At 39.6% G+C, this 21,814-nt stretch overlaps 1 protein-coding gene across 1 annotated transcript in view; it reads right to left on the bottom strand.

Annotated features, from left to right (window-relative positions):
- LOC119773128 (carbohydrate-responsive element-binding protein) overlaps positions 1-21,814 on the bottom strand; it is a gene marked incomplete at its 3' end in the record, with an annotated part of 52,295 nt that overhangs the window by 5,197 nt on the left and 25,284 nt on the right. Inside the window, 5 exon segments of the mRNA XM_038269955.1 lie at positions 13,663-13,739; positions 14,849-15,449; positions 15,561-15,712; positions 19,167-19,247; positions 21,134-21,308. Of these exon segments, the coding sequence (XP_038125883.1) occupies positions 13,663-13,739; positions 14,849-15,449; positions 15,561-15,712; positions 19,167-19,247; positions 21,134-21,308 (1,086 nt within the window).

Here is a 21,814-nt window from a genome sequence, read left to right as displayed (position 1 = left end):
GGGCCCCTTGGTCAAAAGAAATGGGGGGGCCCTTAATCTCCCCACTCCCACCCCCAAAACCCAAACCTGAAATTGAGTTTTTCCCTTTAAATTAAAAGCGGGGCCCAAAATCCTTTGGGGGTTTCGGGAAGCCAGCTGAAAATAAAATTTTTTCCTGCCGATGGTCAAAATCCCCCAGGGGGGAATTTAGGGAAATTGGGGCCCTTGGGAAAGGGAAAGGGGGCAGGGGGGGCCCCCCCCCTAACAAAAAAACCCAAAATAAAAACATTTCCCATTCTACAGAAAAGGAAATTTAATAGAAATAGAAAAATTCTTTATTTGCCCCCAAAAGGTTCTGTCCCTCTGTTCTTTTTTCCTTTTTTTTCCTCTCTTTTTATCCCCTTCTGAGGCTTTTTAGCCAAAGCTTTTTTAAATAAAAAAACAAAAATTAATATGCACAAAAAAGGATTATTGGATTAATATACATGTGAATAGCCCCCCCACAGTTTTCCCCTGTTTTGACAGGGGTTTGCATGAAAGAACAACGTTAAACAAAAAAATTTCAGGTGCTGGCCAAGGGGACCGAGGCGGGGTCATAGTCCGATTAGCCAAAAGGTAAATTTAAAGGCTGTGCAGGAGACCCGCTTGTTGGTTGAGAAAAACCCTGAAGGACTTCCTCCCGGGGCCTGTCGGGTACTGATTTTAAACCCTTGAATGCCCATTTAACCTCTTAGGCAAGGGTTGCTCTATTGCTTTGTTTGTTTAGAGGCGGGGCATCCCAAAATTCCCATTATACTCGGGGAATTTTTCCCCAACAAACCCCCTTTTAAAAACATGGGGGAGAAGCGCTGCTTCAGGAGGGGGGGACATTTCTGTTCAAATTGTCCCGCAGTCCTTGGCACCCGAATGACCACATATTCCCCATGTGGCAAAAAAAGACCCCCGGGGGTCCTGAAAAAGGATATGAAAAAACTTCTTTTGGATAAATAATAAAAAAATAAAAAAAAAAAGGGGCCGGGCAAGAAGGATGGCCCCCGAGGGCGTGGTTTGTTTGAATTTTGGTGGGGACACTTTTTGGTCGGTTAAATTGGGGTACTATGGGCTTTAAGGGCTTTCCTTTTCTTTTTTATGCTTGAAATGAGAATCTTTTTACGGGATGAAAAAGGGAATTCATTGTTTAAAGAAAAAAGGGGGCCATTTTTGCCTACATTAATAAACTTTTTTAAAGCCCTACACAAAATTGATGTGTTATCAAGGGTTGGAGTACCCCGGGTTTGGATAATTAAGGGGAAATTTAAAGGATTTTTTTCCACCCTTTGTAAATAAAATTTTAATTTGAAAAACCCTAACGGAGACAGACGGAAAATTACAGACTTTTTTCTGAATAAATAGAATGTCCCGGGGTTTAAAAAACCCCAACCTCTTATTTTTTTAAAAACCTACTTTTGCCTTCATTAAAAATAATAATTTTCACAATGAAAGTTGGGAACATCGGGGCTGTGGGTTATCTGTGTTTCCCAAATCTAAATGTTTTTTTTATCTGGGTGAAAAACAAAAATCAAATTCATTGTTTATTTGCATATTCGTAAAAAAATTTTAGTGATTCATCAAAAAAAATAATATAGAAATTTCAACCTTTAATTCCATGTAAAAAACCCTGGTTTTCCCCCCGAAAGAGATCCCAGGGGATCATTAATATCCCAAAACTGTAAAAAAATTTATAAATTTTTGCAAAATACAAATTATTATAAGGGTTTTTGTCTGTAAATTATTTTCCCCGCCCGGGAAAGCCCCTTCAGGAGGGGGATGTTTTTGGGTTTTTAAACCCCCGGTTTTAAAATGCCCATTATAAATCTTTTTTACAAAAATTTTTGGGCAAAAACCAAAATTAAAATCGAAAGAATTAAACTTTTAAGACTGACGGTTTTACGAAAAAAATTTGGGTTAGTTCCCTGTCCTAATTTAATGGGAAACATTGTATTAAACATAAAAATTTCTTATTAAAAAACGGGGGTGAAGAGGGGGGGGGAGGGACATTCAACGAAAAAAAACATGTTTAATCAGCCAAACTATCTTAAAATCCATGATGGAACCCTATATGTGACCCGAAATTAAAACCCAAACCTTCTAAATAAAAAAAAAAAAATTTTTTTTGGGAAAGAGCTGTTATATTGAGTCAAAAGATTTTACCATGTCTCAAACGGGGGGATTGGGAGGATTGATTTTAGCATTGGGGCATCATTATAAAAGCATATGGATTTAATTTTTTATGCAAAAAACTTTTTGTAAAACGATGGGCAATATGGGCTAAAAAAAATCTTCAAGGAAAATTTTAAAACCCAAAAAAGGTGCTTTCCCTAAAAACCCATTTTTTCCTTTTCAATTCCCGTTTGGTTTAAATGATTTTTTTTTTCTAAATGGATTGCAAGAAAAGGGGATAGTTAGATCAGATGATAAAAAGTAAAAAAACACTTTTTAATTATTCTGTGGAACCTTTTCCGTTTCTGCCCCTTTCAATTTGTAATTCTTTCGGGTACCTGTTATAGAATTCCAATTTTGGGCTCCTTCCCCAAACCCCCAGAGGAAGTCCATGTACAAAGGGGTTGTTTTTTTAGATACAACCATCTCAAACTGGTGAAGGGTTTAACAACTCTGGGCCCAGGGGGGTCAAGGAAGAAAAAACCATTGTTTTAAAAAAATTCCATAGAACACTTTGAAGTTTGAAACCTTTTGAATTTTTCAATTATTCATTTTTAGTTTTTTTTTAGGGGTCTCCCCACAAAGAAGGATTCTTGTTTGCCCTCCCTGAACCCCGCTATTTGTAAAAGGGCCCTCTATCTCTGCTAAAACTTAAATAGAGTAACAGTTTGGGGGACTAAACCTTTTCAAACATTCTCGCAAAGAAATTTTAAAAATGACCCCGGAAATTGGGCACGGGGTTTTGATTTTTTAAACCCCCATTTCCTTTGCGTTAAAAAACAAAGAAATCATAATGGTTGGGGGCGGTTTTTGAACCCCTGGACATTGGGAAAAAAGGGGTCCTTGGGGGAAAACCTTTAAACTTTAAAAAATGGATGAGTAAAATAACAGGGTTCCCCCCCGTTTAAACCCGCTTCCAAAAATTTTTTACTCCCGACAAAAAAAATCCACAGCAGAACCCCTTTTAAAAAAAAGGGTGGGTTTTTCCTTTATTTCTAAGTGCACGGCTAGTGGAAACCCCAAACCATGTTGGCCTTTGTTATTTGTGGCCCCGTAAATAATTTAACAAAAGAAGGAGATGAGATACAAGGGATTCTTACCCTTTTGCCCCAAAGGGGAACAATAAAAATTCAAAAAATTAATGGTTTTTCTTAAAAAAAGATGAATTTTTTTTCAAGTCATCACTGGAATCCTGGGCAACAAAAAGGCTTTTAAATGGCAGAACAAGCAGCTAAAAACAGGTGTCTAATGATTTGTCTTGTGTGTTGGGACTTTGACCGCTGTTACGTGTGGGGGTTTCCCGCTACCCAAAAATCCTTAAAAAAATTTTTTTAAAAATAATGAAATTTTACAATTTCCCTCTGATAAAAGGACCTAATTGGGGGTAAAAACTAACCCCTGACCACCTGAGAAAAAAAAAAACCCAAAATTTTTTGAAAAAAAGAACTGTGGCAAATTTTTACCCGTTAAACAGGCCCCAAATGGGCCCAAAAAACTAGGGCACACTAAAAAGCAAAACAAATTTTGCAAATAATTTTTTCTGGAAAACCCCCATTTTTTAAAAAACCTCAATTCCGGGAGCGACATCGTGGGGGTGGTTTGGAGGGTGACAAAAATTGGGTTTGACAAAAATTCCATGTTTTTACCACTTTTAAATTTTGGGTTCTGTCATTTGAAAATTTTAAAACCCGTTTCCGTTACTCAAATTTAAAAAACTGAGAATTGTTAACCGGGCTGAAAAAAGCATTTTAAAAACAACAGAGCATACGGAAGGAAGGGGATCTGAAAATGCAAAGGAGTGGGAGATGATCCTACTTAAAATTGATAGCATTGGGGTACCCAGGGTGTTCCCGATAGTATAAACTTTGCCAATTTAAGGGGTTTTTGCAGGGGTTTGAAAAACTTTTTTAAAGCTGGAGGTGGTACTTCTAAATAAAAATGTATACAGAAACAACTACATCCATTATAACGTCCGGCAGGGCTTTGGGGAAAAAAAAACCAGAACAAGGTTCTCCGGCCCTCCATGAAAAAATTGTCAGTTTCCTCTCTTGATTTTTCCCGAAAAACCCTATTGCTGTTGGACATGTTTTTTAGCTTAAAAAGGTTGGTTTTTGCTTCCTTTTTTTTTGGAAATCAGTGTTGAAAACCTTTTTTTCCCAACCAAACAAAACCCCCCCGCTGGGAGATGGCCCGCCTCCCCAAAGGCCCCCCGAAGGCCTTCGCTCTCTTAACCCGCCAAAAAGAAAGACCAAATTTTTTTGGGGTTTGACCCCAAAAATGGGGGGATGGTTTTTAGGGAAACCCCTTTTTTTGGGGAAAAACAAACAATTTGGGGCTTTTTCCCATTTTAAAGTTTATAGCCGTATTTTTTTCCGGGCCATCCCTTTACCTTATTTTGGGTTTTTGTTGTTTTTCCATGTATTAGAGCCTGCTAAATAGACTGATTTAACCCACAGCAAAACAACCCATTTTAAAAAAAATATTTTTGCCCCTCATTTTCCCACCCCGAAAAATACCCCATCTGAAAATGAAGCAGCGCCCCGAGGAAGAAAATCCTTTGCATTTTCCTGACTTTTTTTCCTAATTCCAATGACATTAACAGTAAACCCACCCCGTTTAAAGGGACCCCTTTTTGAGTTTTACTTTTAAGCAAAACAATTTATTTCATAGTTTTTAAAATTCCCGAAAAGAAGTAACTACTAAATGGGAAAAAAATAAATAGGGTTAAAAATGAAAAAAACAGGGGGGTGTTTGGGTTTAAATTTTACAAGTTATTCTACCCTTTTAAACATATTTATTTCTTTTTTACTTCCCTATTTACAAACATTTTTATATTCCTGTTAAAAAAACCCCCCTTTTATTACACCCAAAATGTTGAAATGTTTCACTTGCTTTTCCCCCCTTTTTGCTTTTTGATTTGTGGGTTTTCAGATGGAAACTGCTTTTGGGTTGCCAAAAACGTCAGAAAAGGAGGGAAAACACGGGGGAAATTTCCCCCCACTTAACACCCCAAAAAAGGAAAAGGGGGTTGAAAGCCTCTTATCTCATGATATTTAGAAGGGTGTTTGTAAAAATTCTTATACCACTGGGTTTTTAGCCCCCTCCCCTTCTGGGTTTCCCCACTGGGTTCACCCTTCCCCTCCATTAGCAGTCGGGCCCCAAAAAACCATTTTTAGCCCAGGGGCGTTTTTCCTTTAATAAAAAGCCCTTTGGTTTGAGCGGGAAAACTTTTTTAGGTGGTTTAGAATTGTAAATCCCGAAACAGGGGGCCCCTTTACACTCTTTTTGCAAGTAAATCATACTAAAATTCTCTGTGTCTTTATTTGTACAGGTTACTGCATAAAATGTTTGGTGTTTAAACCTAACACTATAGCAATATGAAAAAATTATAGCACCATTCTCCCCATCAAATAATACCATATAAAAAAAAAAAAATCATGCTTCATCTTTATAAATCCTCTTTTTTCCCTTATTTGAAAATCTAAGAATACAAATAATCCATTTAAGATGGTATCAGATTTCCTATGGCAGAGATTTAACAAAAATAATAAGTTTAGTTTTGGTAAAGGGTCATTTAATAACTCTAAACGACTTTTACTTAGCTGGACTTGGGGCAAAATGGCTGTTCGGATATGAAAAAATGCTACCAAATACAAACTAGGTAAAGGTAAACTGAACTGAGATGATATGAAGAGCTGGGAACTGAACAATTGTGTATCTTGAAAGCTGATCTTCAGGTGAAAGCAGGTGTTTTTCTTGGAGTCAAATTTTCCCTCCAGGAGAGCTGGTTGACTGTTGAACATTGGAGCACTTCTGTGCATGTTTGTTTGTATGTGTGGACACTTTGATGTCTTTATTATTTCTATTTATAGTTGGGGTTTTTTCTTCCATGTCATGGGGTTTTAGGCATACAATACATAGTAGATGGATGCCTATATGTGTGCATGTTGGGATGAAGTGTGTTAATATTAAAGAGCTGTTAAAAAAAAGCTGTTAGTGTGACTTTTTTGTATATTAAAATGTGGGAGTCACCACAGTGGGAGGTGGGAGCCATTAGTCCATGGCGGAGGTGTTCGAGGCACCCGTACAAATAAAAAAGGGACCCAAAGACTCCTCACACAATCTTTACACCCCAAGTCCCTGTTGAACCAAAACAGGCACTTTGGTAGGAGCCAGGAGATCATGCCCAAACACTCCCCTGTGGTGGGTGTTTGCAACCCTTGTCATGGTTTGATTGAAAGGCTATGAGGACAGGTGAAGCTATAGGTTGTAGGTTTTCTGAGGATTTACAAACACAACAAAGTGGCAAAATGTAGAATTTTTACAGCAAAGTAAGTGTTATTGAACAATAAGTGATCCATCATTTTTTAGAACATTTTTCACACAATAAACATCATTTTATATTCTGGTGATTTTCAGAGAATTGAAGTAAAGAAGTATGGGCCCTACTAAAATTCTTGCATCTACTGTAAACTAAGAATTTCACACCTGTGTTTATTAATAATTCTATGCAGCTCAAGTAAAAAAAAAAACAATGGGAAACAAATTAGTTATTACAGGAACCAGTGCAATCAAAACCCGTGCAAAATACACTGTGTATGAATATTTGGTAATAGGCTAATGATACAAAATCGTACAAAATGATACAAAACGTTTTTAGACATACTTAATGGACCAAAATAAGGATAAATGAATAAGATAAGTAATAATAAAATGAGAACATCCCTGTAGTTCATCCTTTATGACTGAGTTGTTCTGCACATCCTCTCTGTTTGTGGTTGGTCTTTTCTTGGGTGGCTGATCTTTTAAAAAATAAAATGCAATGGTTCTTTCTCTATTTTGTGGTTTGTGAGGCATACCTAAAAGCAAGGGTGTAACTTTGCAATAAAAGTTGGTGGGGACGCTCTAAGGGTGGTGGCTGATGGACAGTGTTGGGGAGTAACGGATTACATGTAACGACGTTACGTAATTTAATTACAAAAACAGAATAACTGTAATTCGTTACAGTTACAATGAGAAAATATGTAATTCAGTTATAGTTACTTCCGAAAATATTAAGAATTACAAATTTAGTTACATTTTTTAAAAAATATATGTACAGTGAACCCTCGCTATAACGCGGTTCACTTTTCACTGTCTCGCTGCTTCACGGATTTGCATCATGCATTGTTAAACTTTATTGTCGAACATAATCAATGGTAGCATGTCGGTTTATAAGGATCTTTTGGCCCAGAAGAAAAAAGAGAGACAACAACTACCGATAACTATGTCCTTCTCTCCAAAAAACACACCTGCACCGCAGGCTTTAGAAGAAAAAAATTAACATTTCAGTTCGTATTGATGATTAAAATTATTACTTATTTATTGATAACTATATTATTTTACAGTACAGTACAGTAGTTATTTGTAAAAAAAAAAAAAAAAAAAAAAAAAAACAGACAATAACAGCGTCTATACCGTACTTTTATTTGTTTAAAAAATGCTTGGGCCTGTAAGAAGTGTTTGTTCCTTGATTTCAATGTTGTATGGAGTATTTCATTGTATAATAACTTAAAAAAAAATAAAGGTTTCTACTTCAAGGGTTTCACCTATCGCGGGTTCTTTTAGGAACGTAACCCCTGCGATAAACAAGGGTTTACTGTAATGATATTTTTATTGCTTCGCGCCCTGTATCGCCGTTTCCCGCTACGGCTCCTTGTCTCTATCATATTTGCCACTCTGATGATCCATCCTGTGCTGGTGAAGCCTCCTTGAGGAACAGCAAGCGAGCGGACGGTTCTATTTCAGCTCAAGCAGCGCATCAAAAATGTCAGCCTTCCAGCACTGGAAACTTAAGGAGCATTTCATTTAAATCTGGTAAAATGGCTCAAATTTAACCTTTCAGTGCAAGAAGTGTTTGCCGGCTATCAACCTGAACCTGCTTGTGTTAGTCTGCAAACTGCGTAAATGGTAGAGCCTGGGGTAGGAACAGGAAAGCGTATGGCCCGATGAGAGGAGTCTGAGAACATCTTATATGCCTGGTGCTGGCATCTTCTTGTGGACATCCTGTGATTGCCTGTCAGCAGTTCTCTCTCAGCTTAGTGCTTTTTTAAGGTTCACATTCAGTTCTCAAAAATTAAATGTTGAACATGGGTCAATACTCATTAAAACCTTAAACTAATCAAAAGTAATTAGTTACATTACTTTTTAAAAGTAATCGAAAAAGTTACACTACAATTACATTTTAAACACTTGTAACTGTAACGGATTACATTTTTAAAGTAACTTACCCAACACTGCTGATGGACCTACAGCTACTCAACCCGAACGCTTTCAACAGGGTTTATATTAGGGCTGCAACTAACGATTATTTTAAAAATCGATGAATCGGACGATTATTTTTTCGATTAATCGGGACAGAACAAACAAGCAAACAAATACAGGTTGCTCATTAACTGTACTGGTGCAATATGAAAAATAAATGTTTGTGTTAAAACTACACAAACTTACATGATAAATATAGCTGTACATCCACAAAATATAGGTTACTTTGTTTCATAAAGCGCAAAAAAGACAGGCATATTTGTTTTTAAACGCCCCTAAGGGCTTCAAACAATAGGCCCCCCCCATTTCAACAAATTAGTTTTTTTTAGACTAGAAGAGTTCTGCCTTTTAAGACAGGAAAGTATAGCAGTTAAAGTTGCTAGTTGAGAAAATACTTAACCATAGAGATAAAAAATAGCCCTGTGATTCAAATTATAAATTGTATTTGGAATAAAAATGAGAGAACTAGGGGTGCTAAAAAACAGATCCTCCAAGACAGATATTTACATGGGAATGTGGCATATAATTAATTGACATATTACTGATCTTGCTGGATTTTATTCTGCTTTAGTTCCTTAAATTGCAGGATCTTCTTTACTTTATCTTTGCCAGAAGATTTAAACTTTAAAAGCCTTGCACTCATAATTTGCAAGTTGATTTATTTATAAAGAAAATATAAACGCTGCTTAAGCTAATTCAAATGAAATTAAAAGTAAAATAAGTAGCCAACCTTATCACTGTCTATAACCTACTAACAAGGTAAGGAAAGCATCAGATGAGCTACCTGAGAAACTAACGTTACGTTTCCTCACTTTAAAAAGAAACAAACATGGTGGTTCCGTGCCATGTTAATTTGTTTTGACAAAAGTTGCATTTTACGACTTTTTTTACTTTACAAAGCGCAGGCTATTTTAATTATTGTGATCAATTTGCGCCGTCAATCCCAGCGCATGCGCGCTTCATTTGCAGTCTGGACGCTGAGGGTAAACATCCTGCGGCTCTGACTGCAGCGCTGAGACAGACTCCTGCGGGAGAACGGGGTTGGGATGGGGCAGCCGCCCCACGGCAGAGTAGGAACGATACATGCTTTCACGTAAGAGTCTCCAAAAGCCGCCAGTGACACCGTAAAAAGTCGCCAGATTTGTCGCTAGTCGCTTTTTTGAAAAATAGTCGCTGGAGGGGTCTGAAAAGTCGCTGAGTTGGCAACACTGCACACCCACAGCGCTGGCTCGCTCTGTCGTATTTTTTTCTCTTCCCCCGTTTCAGTCAAGTGGATGTGATGACGGCGGCGGCAGATGACGCATTAATCGCGCGACACAACTAATCGATGATGAAATTCGTTGCCAACGCTTTTAAAAGTCGATTTTATCGATTCGTTGTTGCAGCCCTAGTTTATATTTTCCAATAATGAGCTCAAACATATATTTATTGAATGCTTTACTATTGTTGAGAACACAAGAGTACCACAGTACACTGATATTTATGTTATAGACAGATGCCTGCCTTTAGTGCATTGTTTTATAAAGGGCTCAAAAACATTAATGTATATAAAATGACGAATAACAGCCGATACAAATGCCAACATCAATATATCATGCATCCCTAGAATGGACACAACTTCACTTCCATCAATCCATCCATGCCTGGCTTCCCTTTAAGCGGCATCAGTGATTATCCTCCTTCGCAAGCAGCAAAATCAAATTTAGAAATTTTTCCCAAACGTTTTTGACAGCCAAAGTCTATTTATTGAATCTTATATTTCAAAAATCATGTATACACTGAATTGTATTATTTGTGCTTTAATTCTGGTAGGTTTCTTATACTTTAATTTTAAGTCTGTGTCGCATGAGTCTGGCTGCCTCTGGGTAGCTGGCACAATGGCACAATGGCAAAATTATATGTTGAATTTTATTATAACATTGCATATTTTTTCTTGTAAACTTGGAGATATATTTTATTGCATGTTGCATATCTCAGTAAATCTGTTTCACCTTTAAATCAGCAGCTCTCCCTCATTGTGTCTCTGCTCTGCTTAAAAACAGATTTATGAACCTGTCTACCAATATAATGATGCCTGAGAAAATCATTTTCAGGATCTCTAGAAGCTCTGCAGTCTGATTCTCTGTTCAATACGAAAACAACAGATCTGTGTTCATTTTAATCTGTAACTCTGAGTAAGGGTCCTGAGAAGCCCAGCTTTTTTAACTTATGTACAATCTGCTGCTATTTTTAGCTGAAAAAGGTCTGTATGTGTAACTGACAGATTTTTTGGGGGCATCTCTGATTTGTTTAACCAACCAGTCTCCTTTATTTAAACATATATCGGAACAACTGCCAGTTAAAATTAACTGAGTGCTGCTGCGAATGTATGTTAAAATGGCTTGCCACAGTTGTTCAGACGAAACCAACTGTATGTTAAAATGGCTTGCCACAGTGGTTCAGACGAAACCAACTGTATGTTAAAATGGCTTGCCATATCCGTTATCTCTTCTTATCCTCGTAACTACTCTGTACGCAGTAAATATCCCAAAGCTACAGATCCGATGATATTTCACCGAGAGGTGGGACTTGAGAACAGCGGCAGAGCAAGGAAAAAACACGGGCTGAAAACGCTCTGAACACACAGCAGCATCAAACCCCAGTTACTGTTGGCTGAAGTAATTCAGCGGAAAGGGGGAAAAAAGCAGAAGTTATTGGTGGGGAATGTCCCCACCATGCCCAAAGTTGGTGGGAACATGTCCACACCAGTCATTCAGCAAGTTACGCCAGTGCCTAAAAGCTTAAGGAATTTAGATATTTGTGTTGGTTTAATTGGTCCTAAATTCCAACTGGAGATTATTAAACTAGACTTAGCAATAATTACTTTACTTGTGAGCAAAACATGGACTCAAACTGGGACTAAATCAGGTGGCTAAATTAGAGCAAACAATGATTAAAGCACTAGAAACAAGAAAAAGCACTAGATGTAGAGAAAACAAACCATCTGATGTTAATTTGATGTGATCCTATACTCAGTCTCCACATTGATAATTAAGCTAGCTGCTGTATATTTTATTCATATTTACTCAATTACTTTGCTTCAAATATTCATTAATTTACAAAGTGAATTATCTTAGTCCAGATAAGATAAGATAAAATTCAAATGACAGGCCTCGTAACAACTGCTTAGAAATCCCAGTATTTTTTCAATATCTGGCTCAGGCTAAGCTCCGCTGTTGTCAGTACAGTGAATATGTGAGCGTGTGCAAAAATACGGACTGGATATGAATGGCATTCCTTCGTGTGTTAGACTAAGGTTGCGTTGAAAATGCGGAGTGGATTTTTATCAGCATGGTATTTGGTCTGTCATTTTTTAGCATGAAAAATTGGAGTGTGGAGTGTATATGGAGTGAGTGTGCAAAGACACTGAGATGCAGGAGTCTCACGCCCAATGGGTGAGAGTTTACAGCCCTGTAATATTGGCTTCCAGCCGCCACAAATAGTAGGTCCCCAAGAGTCGAATGGGCCTGGGGCAGCTGCTGCTGGATTCCCAGTGACAGCGCACTATGCGTAAGTATGTGGGGGTTTAGATGCATCTGTAAACACTTTACTGACCTTTATGTGTACAAGCATTTAAAATGAAGCAGCAGCTTTTTTGATACTCAGAGCACATGCGGTGTGAACGTAGCATTACACTTTCTGATTTTTTAATTAACCTATAAAACAACATTGTACCTTAAAATTATTGTCTTCCTTATTAATTCAAGTGTTCCCATCAGGTGATTTATGCAAATAGGATACAAGTATGTCTTCAATGTAACAAGCTGCTACAAATAGCTAACAGATATGGTTGCCTACGGGTCCTACTTCTGTGAAGAACAAAGAGGTTGTCCAGTGTAGAGTAATAAACAAGCTAGCCCTCTCTGCAGGTAGGACAGAGTAGTTGCTGGACTACACTGTCCTGTTTCTAACCTTCACTATGGAATTAACTTTCTTGTGAAGTAGGAAACCTGCAGCCTCTGGTTTTAAAGCCCTGCCACCTCATGATTTATCTCTGCCTGGTAAAAGCTACCCTGATGTAGACTCCCTTTTTTCTACCAGTTATTACTTATTATTCTTTCTCACTGGCCTTAGAGTTTGCTCAGCCATGTCTTTGCCCAAATAAGTTGTTGGCTTTCAGTACAAAATGGCACAAATTAACAAGGCAGCGTATTTCACTCTAGTGAGCTTCATATTCCTCTTCTACTCATTTGGCTTCCTGATAGAGATAGTCAGAGTAGCTCCATCTCACTGTGGAGCTGAGTCTGACATGGTCTTCACAAGTACAGTGAGAGCAGGTAGATTGCATCAGAGTGTCGGCCTGAACAGACATTGTGAGCTGTGAACTTACACTGTACGACAAAACCCTGCGGTTTTGTCGTACAGTTTGAGCTGTAGCTGTGTTCAACGATTGAAAAAAATTTCACAGTGTATGCCTGGGTTTAGATGCCGACGCTGTTCACTGCAGTTCCGTTTCTAATAAACATTTTGAGAAATTTGTCTATCCGCCTCTAATACTTGGTCCTAATGTTCTGCGTTTGACAGCTACAGAAACTGTACTTTGCACTTTCTTGCCACTGGATGAAAGGCTATGCTTTTATTTATTGACTATAGGACAAATGAAAATAGTGGGCTGTTTGTTCTAATTGTGTTATTCATGGTCAAGCTATCAGATAAAAATATTTTGCACTTTAATCAAATAATAAATTCCAAATTTATTTAATGAAACTACATTACCTTTTACTTTAACTTTCCATATAAACATAAGCCTTAGAGAAATGATATGTTCCTTAAAATATATTAATCGATTTTCTTTTTTATTTCTGGCTGGCAGGAATAAGGCTTGACCGATAAATCATTTTGTCTTCAGGTCCATTTGGACGGTGGGTCAAAAAGTAAATTTCAGACCCTAATTGTACCCTTTTGGCTATCATAATGAAATATGTGAATTCTAAGCTATTGGTTTTCCATGTGACTGTTATTGGACTTTGGCACAATGTGTGTTTTTTTCTAATAAAAAGCCAAATTAGTTACAGACTGTCCCTTTAAAACTAGGCAGGATTTCTTCATGAAAAAACTTTAATGTTTTTAACATTTCCTGTAATTTCTGGTTATTTCTCAGCGATGGCGAGATATACTAAAACATTGTAGTTTAAAGCCTACCACAGAGCCTTTGGATGTGGACCTCTGATCTTTGCTTGTCATCAAAGTGGTGCTATTATATCCAAGTGTCGTTTTTCCTAAAAAAATAAAAAAATTATTCAATTCAGTTTATGTATATAGAACCAATTCACAACACATGTCATCTCAAGGCACTTTACAATTCAAGCAGATCATAGAGTCAAACCGATTCAAAGTTTTCTATCTAAGGAAAACCAGTTGACTGCATTGACTCAAAGGTAATCCCCCCACACCACTCATGCTTGTAGCGACAGAGAAGAGGAAATCTCCATTTTAACAGAAAGAAACCTCCAGCAGGCCCGGCATGAGCAGCCATCTGCAGAACCCTACTAGGGATCAAGAAGACAGAAAGAAAAAAGCAGAGATACAAAATGCAACTGTCAACCAGCTTCATAAGGAAACACACAGCCAGGCAGACGAGCTCCGAGCCAGCCCCCACGTCAGAGGATGAAGAAAGCAGATCCAGCCAGTCACAGTCAGAGAAACAGGACCACACTGCGAAACAGGCCGAGCTCCAACATCTATAAACAAAGGTGTTGATGGCAGATATTTCAGCTGTGCTACTCAGGCACTTTTGGAGGACCACTATGTTGGGGTGTCCATAGTCTTGGTGGCTGTGGGTACTTAACAGGTGGGGCTACTTTAACTCATTGTTAAACAGCCCGAAGACGGGATTCCAACTCTGATGCCCTTGCCTCCAAAGCTTAAAAAAATAATACACTTATCACACATCCCATTATCACTAAAGGAGGCAGAGGAATAACTAAACAACTAACACAGGAGAGCAGTAGAGAAGAGAGGAAGAAGAGCCTTAAAAGAGTCAAGGGAGGGAGAGAGAGCAGCCATAACTTTGCAAAGCTAGCCCAAGCCTAGGCTAGCTACTACTTACTACCAGAAATAAAACCGTGTGAAAGTGACAAGTGCTCAGTAGAAAAGTGTAGCATATGGCTGGTTAGTTACTTAGATACAGAGATATCACAGAATAAAGAAACTTAATTCAGGCGGAGATAGCCTGAATAACAAGCAGCTCAGCAGTCAAAACAGGAAGTTTAACACGATAAGTCTCACCAACAGCAGCAGTAGCACCCTCTAGTGTCAGGATCTAATCTATTGAGATGCTTGTTATAAGTTGTCTAAGGAAATAAAGCAGGTGTTTGAAATAACTCACTTTCATGTGTGCTGCAGGAAAGCAGTTGAACCAAGCAGCCCGTAGGCATGGTGGCACTGGATTCAGGGTTGGAAGGCAAAGGGGGTGACCCAACTGTTCGCAGTCCTCCCGTTTTGTGCTTGTGTTTGCCTCTGACCTCTGTTAGGACTACCTGCTCTGGGACAGACAGGCAATGGGTCGCTGTGACAGGACCCAGTACCACATGGATCGGGTCAGATGCAGAGGTCGGGTAACAGTGGGTCTGGGAGTATGGGTCCACCCCTGGAACGTAAGTATGAGCCGGGTACACTGAGCCCTGGGCTCCGGTGGTGGAGGCCGTGTGAGTGATAACAGTGGGGGTCACAGTGGTCGTTGTGTAGAACCCAAACTTGTGAGAAGGCAGCGGGTTCAGGAAGGGAATACTTGCAGAAACCGGTTGGTCTGTGTTACTGGTGTATGCTGTAGAAACAGATGCATCATGGTATGACTGATGTCCATATGGCATGGCTCCTGACACTGTGCTGGGTGTATGGTACTCTCCACAATCCTGGCTCGCCCTGGCATGTTCTGAGCGTGGGCTGGATGTAGACAGCTGGGGCAAACCATCAGAAGACAGACTTGGCTGCAAAAAAAGAAAGGATTCACTTTATTTACAAGAACACTGGTTATAATTTCTAAAGTCAGATAAGAAGAAGCAGAATGGGGGTGAGGGTTATTTAATCAGCAGTACTACCTGATTTAGTTGGGGATTAATAAGTAGCTCAGGGGCTGTTACAACAGGAGATGGATGAGGAGCATAAGCTGTGATGGGTGGGCCTTCAAAGTAGCGACAGTCTGCAAAACTACTCTGGTCAGTGAGCTGACCTCGATAATTCAGAAAGATATCTGTAAACACACCACACACCAATAACAGGGTAATCAGACAGACATGTTGAATCAAAAACTTTCCTGGTTACAAATAAAAAGACATGGATATATACAGTATATACAATGCGTCCACATATGACAGTTTTATATTTTCTATTTTATTTTTATAGTAGGATCATTATACAGGGTAATTGCACATGGTGTTTTCATGGGTATTTATATAGAGGTCTGCTCACTCCAAAGTACATCAGCCTCCTCAGGAGTTGGAGATGGCTCTGGCCCTTCATATACAGGGCGTCACTACACTGGAAAAAATGTGAGGGGGGAGGGAGGTATGTAGGTCGGACTTTCAGCTCAGGAGTAATACAGGGGTGGTTGTTTGGGAAGCTCCATAGCCGTCGTGTGGGCACCGTGCTCTCAACGCAGAAGGTCATGTAGTTAGTGATACATTCAAGAAGGCTGTTGATGTTATCACCATGAAAGCTTTGGAACATGCTCCAGTCTGTGGCTTTTAAACAATCCCTCAGTTTCTCAGTTGCTTCATCTAATTCTTTTAAGAGTTATTGGTTTATGTGTTGAATATGTAATTTCTTGTTTTACTGATAGATTTTTAATTATAGCAGGAATGGTCCTCTATTGTTTTGGGACAACACATTTAGATGACTTTGGTGTATATATCTGATCAGATTACACAATAAAAGCCTTGAGGGAAAAGAAACAGAAACAACTAAACTGTCATAACCAGATTCAAAAAGATTGGGAGACCTAGAATTGAACCGTTTCTTGCCTCAAGTCTTGATTAAAAGTAGTATTTATTACTTTTATGTGTTATAGACGTAATCAGACTACAACGTCTTGACGTCTGTGACTTGCAAAATTTTTCCAAATCTAAGATACCGAAACAAACTGTTCAAATGTTTTTTGTTAAAGTCCTAGGGAAGTCATATTTAAATGTCAAATCATTCTGGCAAAGGACACGTTTTGGAGATGAAACTTTGAAAAACATGTACTTAAAAAACATTTTTAAGATTAACCTACCGTATTTTCACGACTATAAGGCGCACTAAAACGTCTTTTTTTCCCCTCAAAATGTGCGGTGCGCCCTTTGGTGCGGTGCGCCTTATGTGTGTTGTAACTGCGACTTTTGAGACCACCTCATTGAGGAGATGATGAAAGAGTGGCTGAATGTAAGGAGACCAGGTGTTTTTTTTCCACTCATCACCATCGCTGTTAATATGTGACTCCATGCGTGCCCATCTCACAGCTGATGTCAAAAACATGGTGAAACAAATTAACGCTGTGCTCGCTGTTCAACCGCTCGACATCGGTGTGAACCGGACCCAGCAGGTGCAGCAGAAGCAGCGAGTTTACATGCAAAGTCAATGGTTGACGCGCGTATAGGTGCAGCAAAAGGTCCCGCAGCGCGTTTTGAGCAGCAGGCGCAGCGCGTCGCGCTGCTGCAGCTCGAGATGGAAAAATTGAAGTTTTGCTGCTGGACGCGCTGCATCAACCAATCAGAGAAGCTGATCTGGGAGCTGACAGGGAGACAGACACAGCGCTCTGATGACATATGATATTAACGCAAATGAAAAAGGCTGGATGGATGAGGAGATGATGAAAGCGTGGCTGAGGGAGGTGTATGTGAGGAGAGCAGGTGCTTTTTTCCACGCATGACCATCGCTGCGTGCCCATCTCACAGCCGATGTGAAAAAAAAGGTGAATCAAATGAACGCTGTGCTCGCCGTTATCCCGGGGGTCTGACAAAGGAACTTCCACCGCTCGACATCGGTGTGAAGCGGCCGTTCAAAGTAAGGCTGCGAGCGGCGTGGGAGCAATGGATGACAGACGGAGACCACAGTTTCAGGATAAGTGGAAGGCAGCGCCATGCAGGCAATTAACGCCACCGTTTGCGGATGGATTGTAGATGCTTGGACTAACGTGTCTGCTGGCTCTGTTGTTCAAGCTTTCGCAAAAGCCGGCATTATTTCTGAGGAGCCGCGCTGCACGGAAAGTGACTCTGACAGCGAAGAAGGGGGAATTGGCATGTCTGATTTAGCGCAGCTGTTTAATTCAGAAACAGAGGATGATGACTTGGATGGGTTTGATTAATACTTTGTAATAAATACATGAATAAAGCACAATCATACTCAGTTTTGCTCCCGCTCTATTTTTCTACCTGAAAACTTAATTCAACAGCAGCCTCTGGGCCGGGTCTCCTCCGGGTTCACCGCGGTGGCTGGCAGGTGTTTTTTCATCTAAATAATCTAAATCTTGCAGCTATATTTTCTGTGATCAGTGGGAATAAAGTAGTTTTAATATGTTTTTAAGTGAGAAAGGCCACCTGAAAACTTAATAATTGCAGTCAGTTCATCCAGATTATTATCGTGCCTATACTATTTCTGTCGGAGGCGCTCAGACCCCCACATACCAGCGGTGCACCGACAGTAAATCCCTTCAACAGCAGCATCACCGCGGCGGCTGGCAGGTGTTTTTCATCTAAACAATTTAAACTGCAGGCACCAGGATACCAGCAATAAAAGCGAACATATTCCGTCGGCAGGTTTCAGGATTTTAAGTTATTTTGGAGTAATCACAGCGCTGTGTCATCTGCGATGTGTCTGTCTCACGGCCAGCTGCCAGGTTTGATTAATACTTTGTAATAAATACATGAATGAAGCACAGTCATACTCAGTTTTGCCCCCGCTGTATTTTTAAATACGCAGTAGAGCTATTTAAAGGTAGTAGAGGACATGTACCGGTATATAAAAAAACGCGCCCTATAGTCCGGTGCGCCTTATGTGTGTGTTAAATACAGAAATGGCACACATAACTGAGACTGCGCCTTTTAGTACGGTGCGCCTTATGGTCGTGAAAATACGGTATCTATTTTCTCAGTCAGGAGACACATCAATAGGGGTGTGGGAAATAATCGTTTTGGCGATATATCGTGATATTCGGTTGCCCAATATAATATCGATCTTTCACTTCTTAGTATCGATTTAAAAAAAAACAAAATGGTTACATAAAACATTGATGGGAAAATGGGCTACCTCTGCACCACCACTCTGGCAGAAAGCGCTGTGGAGCCCTTTAACTGTGCTTGCAGCACCAAATCAGTGGAAGAAAACCCCACACAACATGGATAATAATACCTAATCAATATTTTCTGTTAAAAATATACAGCACTTGCTGTTTTATCTCATCATTTGATTTTGATAGCTGGGGAAAATATGGCAATATATAGTGATACTGCAATATCGTGATAATATCGTATTGTGACCCAAGTATCGCGACATGTATCGAATCGCAACACTCACCTCTACACATCAAGGTTACATACGTAATAATTAATAAAGGTTTTACCTAAGAATCCTCTGGAAAAAACAAGAAGATGTAATAATGAAACATCTGTTTCTTTTTCCAGTTCAAATAGATAAAAAGGCACTAAAGCAGGTGGATGGAAATGGAATACCTGGTATGTCCATGAAATCATCCATGCTGGGCTGCAGTGGAGTCAGGCCTGGCTGGATCATGTCAGCATTGCTTGTGTATGCTGAGAGAAAAGCATAATAGGCATTTATTATTAAAGGAACATGTCTTATTTTGACAGGATATTAGTTTTCAGTCGATAATTTAACAATAACATACCCCTCCTCACTTTTTTACAAACCTTCTTTTCACAGAAATATTGTTTATTTTATTATTAAATATTTATTGTTTCCAACATTATAATCTTAGTCAGATCTGAACTGTAGAGAAGTGCTTCTAAAAGGCAATGTGGTTGGCAGATGTGGAGAATATCAGTTGAAATAACCCAAATTTTCGGCTATGACATTATATTTCAAAACAACAGGCTACTGTCCTTCTGTGCTTCTGATATGAGATGGTACTTGGATAGCTTGGCAGCAGCACATTCAGCAACAAAGAAGAAATGGCTGCACCTTGTGACAGCAGCAAGATACTCTTGCACGGTTTTGGAAATTATTTATGAGCTAACAGGTTTCTTTAGTGTTAAAAACATTCCTATCATCTTGTATTAATAATGGGGCATTCACACAAATCAGTACATCTGTATAAAAAACACATTTGCCAGTTTGGTATGATGTGGTTAGATATTCCCCTGGTCAGGGAGAGTAATTTGAACGGCGGATGAATTCAGTTCACGGGAAAAAGGCTCTGCTGGTGTGATATCTGGAGCTAAGGAACCACAGTGGGGAGAACAGAGGAGTTCGACGGGCAGTGAAAGTACCAGAGCATTAAGTGCCAGAGCGGTGAGAGGCGGTGATGGCTGGCTGTCGTTTGCCTACAAGCTACGGAAGGATGGTGAAAATGAACAGCTTTTTTAAATCCGACCTAAAAACCTAAGAGTACTCCCTACTTCTTCCTTTGTAAAAATTATTTTCTCTATCTTCGAGTTTGATTGAAAAAAAGCTAATTATCTGCTATGATTCACCTTAAATCACAGCCAAAACTAGCCACCAACGATTTTTTTTTGTGACGCAAGAAGACACAAAAGTTCAGATGATCAAATCATTGCAGATTTCTCCGCTGCAGTGGCGCTCTTGCTTTACTGTATTCCCCAACAATAGCAGTCTTTCACCGTCACAACTGTTAAGTTTCTGGCCTGTATACTGGTATGTTTACTTTCATCATTCCTTTTTGGCCTGGTTACTTATTTGGTCTTGCTGTTCTCCTCCTCATTCTAATTACTCATTTCTCCCACCTGCCACCATAAGTAGGCATTTGACCAGTTGGCAGTGCCAGATTTTCTGAAAAGCCATGATGAGTAAGCATCCAGCCTTCCATTTCTGCCTGATTGTTTGATCTTGACCTTGTTTTTGCCTTCTGGATTGCTCTGGTTTGCCCCTGAATGAGCTCACGTCGGCCTCTGTTTTCTGGACATCCACCCTGCTTCTGTTCCCTGGATTTTGTCTCCTGCTAAAACCCTGTATTGGACTGAATTCCCATGCTCTTTCCCTTGCCTGACTCTCTAGTTGTGCTTACTATATCTCCCTCTTGATTATCACGACTCTGTGTGTCTCTGGCTCTGACCCTGATTCTGCCTCCGGACCTACGAGCCCTCCCAGCCCCTTGTTTAAAGCCATCAGGTTTGTCGACTTTTGGATGCTGGACGGATCTGGGCAGCAGTCCCCATCTGCAAAAACCCAATTCTTCGCATGACCAACTGCTGTATGGTCTTGAACCTTTTTGTTGCAAGGACACAGTGTTCTCCCAGCATGCAGCTCCACCCATTACTCCTATGGGTAAGTGTACTTAACAAAACAAAACCAGGTACAAATAAACCAGATGATATATCCCACTGTGACTCTATGAGCAGATCAATGGAAAACATGTTGATGCTCTGCACTTAATTGGATTTATGTTTGAAAAAAATAATTAAAAGGGCTCCGATGCTTTTTGAGGGTGTGGAGAACTCACTGTTGTGTCGGTCGCTGGTCCAGGGACAGGGTTTCTGTGTCATCGTGAACAGAGTGTCGGAGATATCAGAGAGGAGGCAATCCAGGTCAAACATGTGAGCTTCCACTGGAGCAACTTCAGGTTGGTGATAGGAATGACTGGCAAATCTGTCCAGCTTGGCCTGGCTGTTCTGACCCTGGAATGTAGACATAAACTTAAAACATTTCCAAGTGTGATAGCAAGTAGCAGAGAAATTTCTCAGACATGCATCAAAGATGGGCTCAAGATTCAATAAAATGTCAGAGATAAAAGGTTACTTGAATGCCCATAAAAATACCAACGAACCACCATATTCTGGAAAGTAAACTCACAGGAAATGCAGCTCATGACTCGGTCCGTTTCCCTTTGCACACAGCGCTTTTTTGCACCCAGATATTCTGTGTCATCTTCACCGACCAACCCAGATCTGGAGCCTCTCTTATAGGTAAGCCCAGATAGAGACGGAAGCTGCTTTGATTACGTTTGAGGAAACGACATCCCCTCTGAGAAGATTGTTTAGTTTTGCATGCATATCTGTGTGTTTGCTGTATAGAGCCATTATGAAAAAATAGGGAAAACATTTTACTCTCATTGTCAAAAAAAAACACAAACCCCCAAACAGATTCTCATTATGTCGTTTCATTTTGACGTCTCAACTTTTCA

Source organism: Cyprinodon tularosa, unplaced genomic scaffold (genome assembly GCF_016077235.1).
Source record: "Cyprinodon tularosa strain WSP-4 unplaced genomic scaffold, ASM1607723v1 ctg745, whole genome shotgun sequence".
In the NCBI taxonomy this organism is placed as follows: domain Eukaryota; kingdom Metazoa; phylum Chordata; class Actinopteri; order Cyprinodontiformes; family Cyprinodontidae; genus Cyprinodon; species Cyprinodon tularosa.
This window is presented reverse-complemented; position numbering and strand designations above follow the sequence as displayed.